The sequence below is a fragment of the Phanerochaete carnosa genome (assembly GCF_000300595.1).
Source record: "Phanerochaete carnosa HHB-10118-sp unplaced genomic scaffold PHACAscaffold_1, whole genome shotgun sequence".
Taxonomy (NCBI): domain Eukaryota; kingdom Fungi; phylum Basidiomycota; class Agaricomycetes; order Polyporales; family Phanerochaetaceae; genus Phanerochaete; species Phanerochaete carnosa.
In genome coordinates, this window is record NW_006767628.1 from 3,472,879 (window position 1) to 3,482,977 (window position 10,099).

The following is a 10,099-nucleotide window of genomic DNA, read 5'->3' on the forward strand; positions in this document are numbered from 1 at the left end:
GGTAATGTCAGTGGACACAACATCTGCCCTACGAGGCGGGGAAAAGAACACACTGCCCTGGATCAGCATCTTTGTCATTCGATGCAAGTAAATGGTACGATGGATGCTGCTGCTCCGGCGTGCCTGGAGAGCTCAGCTGGGTGGCCGACACATCTTGCATCACAGTACGGGCTGCACTGGTGCAGTATAGGTCACTTGTAGGAGATAGCTCGGAGAGCGGTAGATGCGAGGTGGCCGCAGGGGCAACTAGAGAAGTGAGGAACAGGCTACTAGAGGGAACTTGCCCATAGGCCTTCAATGTACCTCTGTGCTCCTCTGGCCTCACACGAGTGATTCCCACTTCGTACCATGCGGAAAAGCTTTCAACTAAGAATCAGATTGCGAGATATACAAAATCCGGCTGATAGTGATTACAGCAGAGCCAAAAGTGTAATCAGACAAAAATCGAACGGATTTTGGACAGGAGCGCTCAGATTCTGCTGCAATCGGAATCTGGGTCACACGATTATCAAAATCCCGCAGATAGTGCCCAGGATGCTGTCCGCGGGGGCCCTGTGTAGCCTGTCTCAAGGCTGCGTTCAAGATTGGCGCCTCTCTGTTAATGCTAGCAGCCGGCCTCCAAAACGCTACTTCGAGGCCCCCAAAGGGTATTGAAATTAAAAGGGTTTCATACCGCTGACCAGGGGGACGACATGCTTAAAGCTCGAAATTTGACGCGGCCCTGACGCATGATGCATGGTGTGGCGCCGCTCGGAAGACATGCGACCACGCGGTGCTACAAGCAGTGTGTCCAGGGTCTGAGACAACGCGGGTCGTAGCGTGCCACCCAAGCTCAACGCAGTCGGGCGTTTCACCTGCACCCGCGGAGGTCCCGCAATATAAAGTGCTGGGCAGCGTCGTCTCTGGCCGACAACCGAAGACGGCCGAACGCATATGTCGCATCTCTTGCGGAGTTGCAACAATCATGACGCGTGCGGGCGGGCGAGATTTGAGCAGCATTCGGCTCCCGCTATGCACCGACCTGACCACAAGTCTGTGGAGAGTAATCAGCGCGAAGTACGGGCCATGCGTCAGCGATCCTGTGGGCCGGAAAACGCGTCACCTCGTGCGTAACGAATGTACTTGGGCCGCCTGTCGCCCTTCGTAGCTTCAAAGCTTCGCCGGCACCAAGTAGAAGCGGACCTCCCATGTTAGTCGACCAGTTGCTTATTTGAACCCAGTGATAGCACTTCCGTGTTTGTGTGCATACATAAATCCGGTGATAATGTACATACAAGTACACTACATGGATGGGGCGATAGACAACTATGTTGAATGCTGAGAACGAGAAACCCAGAGACCCGATGAACCGGACAGTACCCACCAGCAACCCGTAGCGAGAGCGAGAAAAGCGAAACAGTCATTTCAAGACGAACCAGATGTAGCCTGCCTCAGATAAAGGGAATGCGAGTAAAGCGAATGGACACCCACAGACGAATGCAACGTGATCCAGTCGATGTGCTCAGGTAGCTCCGTCGCCGAACACCTGCGAAGACGACTCGCCGAGAGGAAGCGGCGGGATGTGAGACGCCGCGCACATAGGAATCATCCCGTTCGCGATGGAGTGACGGCGGGCGCGTTCTGCGACGACCGGGTACTCAGGCTGTACCGAGTCGGTTTCCAAAACGTGATCCGGGGGTTGGCTTAATGCCCGTCTCTCCGATTCGAGGTACTGAAGCACCATCACTAAGCATAGATACCGCGATGTGGTCTATAAAGGCTAACCTTGTGCTCCTCAGTCATCAACCGCTGATGCAGCTTTCGTGTCTGATTCTGCATGTGTACGAGCAAGGTCTGTATCGATGGCCATCGTCAGCTTAGCAGAGAACTCAAGCTTGGGAATAACCTGCCCGTATTGTGGGGCTGTTTAAGCCGCGGTACGAGTCGATACGCTCCAGCCGCGAAGGGGCGTGACCGGCTAGCCCGATTTGATCATGCAGCCAGAGGATGTACTGCTCGAGGCACTCCAAATAGTGTCTCTTCTTATCGTGAGACGTTACCGTGTCTCTACGTTGCAATAGTTGGTATACTATCAATAAGGGCGATCAAGACTGACTCACGGGTCGGTGGGCTGAAACCCGACGTTGTCAGCTACGGAGCGGAAGTAGCCTTTTCGAAGGTTTTCCGGCTTGCCGGGCTGCGCTGGCCGAAGAGTACTTGGAATCCTCGCGCGATTCCTGGCCCTCGCGGCAGGTTGGCTGGGAGGCGAGGGAGGATCCGATAGCTGACAGGCGTCTAGAACCTCAACGGGTACGTGAGCACCTGACACAGCGCTCGCCTCAGACTTGTCCTGCATGAGGCCATTCAATAGTTCGGACGGCGTCGGGAAGGTGGCGTGAAGAGCGGTGTATGGCTCCACGGTACCGCGCGACTTAAGGTCCCCGTCCTCCGAGATATCGAAAGCTGGGGGAAGAGGCGGATGCTCAGGAGCAGGTGAAAGGGCGATGATAGTTGGATGTGAGTGCGCCACATCCTGTGAAGACTCGTGGAGAGTCTCTGCCTGAGGGGATTTTGGGGAGGATGTAGAAGACTCTTGAGAGGCGTACTCGACATGAGCGAGAAGAGTGGAGTAGGCGGATACGGGGATCGGAGAGTGGATCAGAGGAGTAGACTCGTTCGGCGGTTCGTGCTGACCGTGCTGGGGCGGATAGTCCTCGTACGTCGAGGACAGTGACGGAAAAGGATCAGAATAGCGACTATCGTCATAAGGAGGGAGAACTAATGCGGGTGGGGAAAGCGGCGATTGCCCCAGGAAAATGTGCGGGTCGAACAGCGGGTAACTGGCGGGTGGGAAGTACAAGGGTTGATGAGCGTGCTCGCCATGAGCGTAGTAGTCGCCACAGGCTGGCTGTTAAAGGTATCAGCGATGCTGTGAGGAGCATTGGGGGCGGGAACGCGCACCTGAAAGTGGCCGTGGACGAAGGATGCGAAGGACGACTGCATGACGACAGAGGAGAACGTCTAAGAGGTCCCGGAGCGACATAGAGCTTATATGGCTTGTGGGTGACTGGAGGACCAGCGCTTGTCACAGTATGTGCAGATCTCGACGATCGGCCCCCAGATCCATGCCACGCACGGAGACACGTCCCATATCTGGCAGGTGCGCCCTTCGATGGAGGCGGGACCGCTGCTATCGCACTCTTTGCGCCCACAGGTAATACAACTTCCATGCGCCTGTCACCGCGCACTCCACCCTACAACAGCCATCAGGGACCACCAGGTTGGCGTCTCAGGACCCGGGCCCTCCCGCTGCTGTGTAGACTTGTCCCCGAGCCGAGGCAAGGAAGGCCAGGCAGCCCCTGGCACGACGGTGTGTAAGCGCGATTCATGCACGTCATAGCCCTATGTCACCAGTAGTCGGAACGACACTGCTCACCAGGAAGGAGGTTGTGGTGGACAACGATCGCAATAACCACATTTTCGGGTGGGCGAGAGCTTTGTGTAGCCTGTCCGATTGCGACGCAGAATTCTGCACAAGCTGGCGTACCTGCGGGAGAGTGGCAACCCAAAGTCGCAAGAGTCTCACCACCTTGGTCAGGGCAGTGGTGGCTCGCGGGAGAACAGCCAAACTGGGACTGCAGTAACGTATCTGATGCGCGGACTTGTTGGCTCGCGGAGCTTAAATGGCAGCGTCATGATTGGGCACGCCCTGCCTGAGAAAGCCTTTCCGGTGCGTGGTCCCAACAAGGCAGTCGACCAGCTTGGATTAAGCAACAGACTCACGGCATATAGCCGAGGTATTACGTCGACCACCCAGGGCCATACGCATCTAAGCTGCAGTCTCGGCTGGTCTGCCGAGCGGACCAGCGGACCAGCGGATACGACCCGGCTGGCTTCCGGCCGTCGAGAAGATGGCCCCGTGTGGTCAAGGTTGCACGTCTTCGAGCTACCTCCAATTTATTTAATTAACTAAATTGGCGCAGTATGGGGCAATCAACTAGACAAGGTTCTCGGTCAATAGCCTCGGGACCCAATCGAGCGGTTCGTGGCAGCATCGATTGACTTCCGCCACACCGCCAAAGATGCCCCGACCCCAGAACATATATACTGAATAATGCCCACGTCGCTCCTCGGCCAGCTCTGTCAGATACTAATCATGAGCGCTCTTCCAACAGCCGCGTCCCTCCTCAACGACATCGAAAACGAGGAGAACAGACCTGCGCACCCCGTGTTGCATCGTCCTGAGCTGAGGCTGCATACAGACATGTTGTTAGTCTCAACGTCGGCCTCTCCGGCGAGCGCAACAGAAACTATCCCAGATAGTGCAGACACCACCGATTCGCCCACGGACACGGTCGTAGATAACACCCCGCCCAGCCTTACGCTAGATGCACTTCATATCGCGAGCAATCACGGGTCCCTCGTCGCTCCCCCCGTACGCGTTCATGCAACATACGCGTCTCCTGGCGGTACGCACGCGCCCTACGTGCCGTCACATCCCCTCTCGGACCCCATCTACCGTTTCCCCAGCGCGCCACAGCTGCCAGCGACAGGTCCAAACGTCTCTGCTCCGGACATAGTTATATCTGCACCGGAGCCGCGCGAGCAGCCGGGTGTCTTCCCAGCTCGCAGACTTGCCCACTCGAGTTCCCTCGACTCGTATGTTTCCAGTTCGTCCTCTTCGGCGTCGACGAGCCCTCGTGCATCGCTCGCTCATCCCTATGCGCGTATATACGCCGAGAAAGCCGAGGCGCCGATGAGTCCTCGTGCATCGCTCGCCCATCCCTATGCGCGCATATACGCCAAGAAAGCCGAGGCGCCGACGGTAAAACGCAGGAAGATGTGGAACCATGCTCTCGAGAAGAGCCTGTTCACGCCCGAGGAGATCGCGAGCCTTGGTGCGCCCATTCGTCGCGCTATTTACACCGCGAGCCTCGAGAACCACATCGACCAGCTGCACGGCCAGCTCCTCAGCATCGGGCTTTACCCGGTGCCATTCGAGGCCCTCGCGCCGTACCGCGGCTTGAATTCGAAGACGGTAAAGGTGAGTACCGTGCTGAGATTTGACTCGATGAGCCCTGACAATTTTGCGCAGAGCATGGTCGCAGGTCTGCATAAAGACGAGTGCGATATGAAGACCAAACTAATGGAACTCGATCGTGCCGTGAGTACTTACCTCTTCACTTGCATCTTCGATCGCGCTAACGAGTCCGTCGCCGGACAGACCCAGGCCCTCTATCGCAACGGCTTGCTCAAGGGGGAGGCGCCGGACGGGAGTTCTTCAGAGGGCGCGGGCACCCAAGCTCGTCGTCATTCGGTTGCGGCGGCGTCATATGTTTATCCTAACCTGTTTGCCGGGTCGTCAGATGCGACCAAGTCTACGCACCACACTGTCATGTCATAATCATCCGTCGCGCGCGCGAGTTAGTGCAATACTTCGTATAATTTGTATTTGATGATGTAGATTGCAACCATAGTGTCATATCTCGCTTGGCATCGTTCTGAGTGCGGTGGTTCCTGGTCGACGTTGGAGACCTGCCGCCGCCACGAGGCCTTACGCGCCGAAGACGGAACACAAGTTCTCACGGTGAGTCGCTTGGGCAGTCGAGTCCTGGCGCCTGCACGCCTTGCTTTACAGCACCTCTCGCCTTTGCACCGGTCTCTTCCTCCTCTGACTGACCTTCCGCTACCCAACACATCATGGACAAGGCAGATCTCGAGACGTATCAAGCTCAGCTTGACCAGGTCGAACTGGCCCTGCAGTCGGACCCGTCGAACACCGAGCTCTCGTCGCTCAAGGCCGAGCTGCAGGAGCTGATCGAGCTCACGAAGGCCGCGATCGCGCAGCAAGAGGTCGCCGCGTCGTCGTCAAAGGCAGAGACGTCGCGCAAGGCGGCGCATGCGGCAGCGGCGGCCGCGCAGACGAAGGCGTTCGTCGCGGGCGATGACTGCCTGGCCAAGTACTCGGGCGACGGGCAGTGGTACCCGGCGCGGGTCGCCTCCGTGGGCGGGTCTGCGGAGAACAGGCAGTACAGCGTCGTCTTCAAGGGCTACAACACGACCGAGCTCGTGAACGCGGCGCAGATCAAGCCCGTGCCGCCCGGGTACGTCGCGCCCGCGCCTTCGGCGGCGGGCAAGCGGAAGCTGACGGTGGCGGAGGAGGAGGAGCGCGAGCGGAAGAAGAAGAAGAACGAGAAGAAGCTCGAGGTGAAGGCGCAGAAGGCCAAGGAGCAGACGGAGAAGCAGCAGACGTGGCAGAAGTTTGCGAAGAAGAGCGAGAAGAAAGGCATCCACATCGCGGGGGTGGCGGGTACGAGCATCTTCAAGACACCGGAGAACCCGCTTGGCAAAGGCGAGCATCATTCATGTGGCGTTGTTTCAGGTTGGCTGACCTGTTCGCTTTGTAGTCGGTGTCACGGGCAGTGGCAAGGGCATGACGGAGGTCAAGTTGCCCGGCAAGCACAAGTTCGACCCGAGCCTAGACCAAGACGCCTGAAAGGGCGATATTCTTGGTGCGCGGCGAATTCTCTTGTGCGATGCCACAGTCATTTATGTTCTTTGCAGATATTTAACTATACGTTTCTGCTTTCTGTACCCTTTATCCGCGGATAATAACTCCATGCTCTGGAAGGCTGCAGGTGTCTGTCCGACCACATTTCAAGATCATTGGCCGCTTTGCGGAAGGACGCCCAAACAAGCTAAGCCCACTCATGACTTCTCCCGTCGGTACTGTGTGACCCTCAAAAATGCTTCTTCTCCCGGACACCTACCCCAGATGTTCTCGTCGCGACGCTCGCCGGTGGCATGCCAAGTACTATCGCCGTATGTTGTAAAGCGTATTTAGATTGACTCAAAGACTGACTGGCCCAAACGCTCGCGTCTGCGACTGAATACTCGCCTCCACTTGTGGTGAGGTCCGTCTGATCAGTGACATGCGCGGCGGGACGTGCTGATAGGCCATTCGTACACTCTACCGCTGCACTGGGCTCCTGTCCGATGTCGCATTCTTCTGGAAATCAGTCACGCCCCCTGCTTTGGCCGATGCTGGTCGATGTCTACGAACGATCGAGGAAACAGGACCCCAGTTTGTTGGCCGACGTACGATTCGTTTTCTATCCATGTTCTCGGCTTGCTGCTCGGTTTTTCATTTTCGCTGGGCAGTGTGCTGTCAGCGCCGTGTTCGCGACTGTGCGAAGATCCGGTACGCTGCCGAGCAAGTGAATGCAGCGGTCGGTCCTTACGGAGATAGAGTACGCTTGTCAGCATATGCCTCTGTCACAAAACATGCAAGACTGCCTGTTCTCGGCTGGGCAGCGTGTGCACCGTCCTCATGCGACGAAGTATACCGTCATAGTCGCGATAAGGGAGCAAAAGGCGGGTCCAAGTTAGTGCACTCAACGGCGTCGGTATGGAAGCGTCTGCCATGCAGGAACTAGGATCCACAGAAGGACGCCACCAGGGCCAAAAGTGTAACATTAACGGCCATATCTATTAGACGGCACGTATGCAATCCTTTGAACTCGTCATCAAAGTTTTGGGGTCTCCAGATGTGATTTTGTGTGCGGGCACGAGATCGGTGTACCTGTCGTATGCATCGGGAAGGTCGGCGGCCCATGGCGATCTCCGTCTAGCGTGACGAGCAGAAGGGAAGCTGCTTTTCCCGTTCGGCTGGGGCTCGACAGGTGGCGTACCACGTCTAGGACAGCTGAATGCGAGTTTCAGTGTGATTTCGCTTTAGACTGACGGGGGGTGTCGTTTTCGAGCTCGCCACTAATTAGACGACATGGCCCGACGACGAAAACCGCCTCGACTGGCGGTCGCGCCGTAGTTCAAGGCTCGGTTATCTCGGACTCGCCTCGCGCGCGCGGGGCCTAGGGCCAAAGTCGCGCCGGGAGCTATGGACAGCGTTGGGCCGAATCCGTGCCAATTATGGGCACGTACGGGTTCCAGGTGTTCTCCCGACGGCCGTGTTCTGGCCCTGCTGACGGGTTCCCTCAGCACGCAATTAATCGCGGCTGCGTGGCCTCTCGCACACACGTCCGGCTTCTAGAAACCGGGTGCAAAGCCCTGAGCGTGGAAGGAGAACCCCCCGAGGCGCGTGGCTATCGCCTCTCCCGTGAGCCGTCTGCCTCCGCGAGGTATGCCTATCTGCAGCGGATCTGGCAGGTCGACCGTTATTCCAGGCAATCCCCGCCACATGGGCCGTCTTCTGCGGACAATCACGGCAACTTTCGCCACGCTTGCACAGTCCTCGGTCCTGTGCCTGTAGTACAACCCGTAGCCCAAGGCATCATTGTCGCTATATGCTAGTACACCGCGCGGTCGTCGGCCTAGAAACACGCCGCCTCTGGTGCATGCGCATCCCGCGTCGTATATGTGTGCCTGAGTAGATGGCGCGTTGGCGGCCATGAAAATAGTATGGCGACCGCGTGTGCGAGGTGGGCGGTGTGAGCGGCGGCAACAGGCGCTCTTATCGGTCAGCGAAGAGCTCCTCATACGTACTAGTGCTGTCCAGAAACAGCCTCTCCACGAAGGGCCAGACCCAAGGCATAAGCTCATTGCACTTTACTGAAACGTTGTGCGGGGAGTTCCGACCCCGCAGCGCGCGGACCGCGGCGCACCACTCGACCTGGGAAAAGGCAAGTAGCAAAACCAGGTTGTGGCCCCACCCTAGAGACACGACGTGTGTACGTATTGGCCGCAAGGGTTCGCCTGTGCCACCGGATCTATTCGACCGTGTCCACGGCGAGACTTTACATAACGTGCAGCTAGGAGGCGAGGAGAAATGCCAGGAATATGCACCAAAGATACGAAGGGGAAAGAAAAAAGGAAACAAGGCAAGGGGTCAGTCCCAGAAGCCTCCGCGGTCCAGTTTGACTCTCGTGTCCTGCTTCGCCTTGCTGCCCTTGTGCCGGCCCCCGACCTTCTGCGCACCGCGCTTCGAGTGGTATTTGCGCTGCTGCTGGGCCCGGTGCTTCGACGCCTCCGTCGCGGCACGCTCCTTGATGTCCTGCTCGTGCCGGGATGCTATAGACAGCCCGGCTGTGCGCTCAGCCAGCTCGTCGCCCGACTCGCCCGACTCTGCCGATTGCCCTTCTGACGGATGACGAGACGCAGGCGGCGAGCGCGAGAGGGCGCGTGCACGAATGGGTGACAGCACTGTCTCCTCGGCATCGTCACACGGAGGTAGCGACTGAGCTCGATCGCCACCCCGCGGGGGAAGAGAGGGGTCCCCGGCAGGGAAGCCGCCGCGGGGCACAATGAGGGAAGACGAAGGCTCGAGTGACGAACCGTCGCGACTCGCACCCGGCTCCGCTTGTTTCCGAGCCACGGCGCCCTCGTTCGTTTGCGTCCCCGACTCGGCATCACTCTCCTCTTCCTCTTCTTCTTCCTCTTCTTCTTCCTCCTCTTCTTCCTCCTCTTCTTCCTTCTCCTCTTCCTCCTCATCGTCATCTTCGGGATCGTCATCTTTGCCCTCAGACTCTTTCACAGAGTCGATGTACTAATAGCGACTAGTCAGCACTTGTCAGAGTGCACAGCCACGAGTAAACTCAGTACCTCTTCCAATGTCTTCTGATCGCTCTTCTTAAACCCGCTGGCCGCCACCACGACGTCCAGGCGGAACCCAGCGCCGTCTCCGTCGCCGCCCTCTCTCATGGTTCTCTTGAACCGCGGATACAGCTTGCTTTCGTAATGAAGCCGTCTCCGGAAGAATGTGCGAATACACTCGACGTCGCGATTGAAATAGCTGCAGAACAGAGGCGACGTTCAGCGCACACGCCCGTCAGTAAGCTCAGGGAGGGCTTGGCTTACTATTCTGCGTTGACATGCGACGTGCTGACCATCTGTGGAAAGTCGATCACGACAGGTTCGCCCGTCTCCCGTCGGATCAGGATGTTAAACTCGTTGTAGTCGCCGTGGATCAGTCCGGCGTGGGCAAAGCGCACAATGAGGTCCATAAGAGTCGAATACAAGGCCCCAGGCGAGGCCACGTCAGAAACTTGTCGGCTGAACGGCTCGGTTAGACGAAAGTGGGGCTGGTGACACAGGCACGCACAGAGGGTACGCATCAATGAACTCCATCAAAATCGTGTGCCGTGCCTGGTCTATCGGGCGAGGC

At 57.8% G+C, this 10,099-nt stretch overlaps 4 protein-coding genes across 4 annotated transcripts in view; 2 read left to right on the plus strand and 2 right to left on the minus strand.

Annotated features, from left to right (window-relative positions):
* Positions 1 to 1,868: 1,868 nt before the first annotated feature.
* On the minus strand, positions 1,869 to 3,022 carry PHACADRAFT_190331 (uncharacterized protein; the record flags this gene model as incomplete). Its single annotated transcript, XM_007390553.1, has 3 exons — positions 1,869 to 2,046; positions 2,100 to 2,883; positions 2,941 to 3,022. The coding sequence occupies 3 exons, from the start codon at positions 3,020 to 3,022 to the stop codon at positions 1,869 to 1,871; spliced, it is 1,044 nt and encodes a 347-aa protein (XP_007390615.1).
* A 1,737-nt stretch (positions 3,023 to 4,759) lies between these two features.
* On the plus strand, positions 4,760 to 4,951 carry PHACADRAFT_57340 (uncharacterized protein; the record flags this gene model as incomplete). The annotated part of the gene is made up of 1 exon (XM_007389571.1): positions 4,760 to 4,951. A coding segment is annotated over one exon (192 nt), but the record flags the coding sequence as incomplete, so codon positions are not given.
* A 673-nt stretch (positions 4,952 to 5,624) lies between these two features.
* Positions 5,625 to 6,845, plus strand: PHACADRAFT_247631 (uncharacterized protein). The gene is made up of 3 exons (XM_007390554.1): positions 5,625 to 6,331; positions 6,387 to 6,491; positions 6,544 to 6,845. Exons 1-2 carry the CDS (start codon positions 5,680 to 5,682, stop codon positions 6,473 to 6,475), a joined length of 741 nt encoding a protein of 246 aa, XP_007390616.1. The 5' UTR covers positions 5,625 to 5,679; the 3' UTR covers positions 6,476 to 6,491; positions 6,544 to 6,845.
* A 1,895-nt stretch (positions 6,846 to 8,740) lies between these two features.
* Positions 8,741 to 10,099, minus strand: part of PHACADRAFT_247634 (uncharacterized protein) — a 2,375-nt gene continuing 1,016 nt past the window's right edge. Inside the window, exons 7-9 of the mRNA XM_007390555.1 lie at positions 9,793 to 9,987; positions 9,538 to 9,727; positions 8,741 to 9,481 (exon numbers count right to left, since the gene is read on the minus strand). Coding sequence (XP_007390617.1) covers positions 8,825 to 9,481; positions 9,538 to 9,727; positions 9,793 to 9,987 — 1,042 coding nt within the window. The 3' untranslated portion in view covers positions 8,741 to 8,824. The remainder of the gene's footprint in view (positions 9,482 to 9,537; positions 9,728 to 9,792; positions 9,988 to 10,099) is intronic.

Bases quoted from the DNA above. Each gene is read 5' to 3' on its own strand.
- PHACADRAFT_247631 (XM_007390554.1), top strand. From the start codon at position 5,680: ATGGACAAGGCAGATCTCGAGACGTATCAAGCTCAGCTTGACCAGGTC. The intron at 6,332-6,386 runs GCGAGCATCATT...TTCGCTTTGTAG, and splicing joins GGAGAACCCGCTTGGCAAAG to TCGGTGTCACGGGCAGTGGC.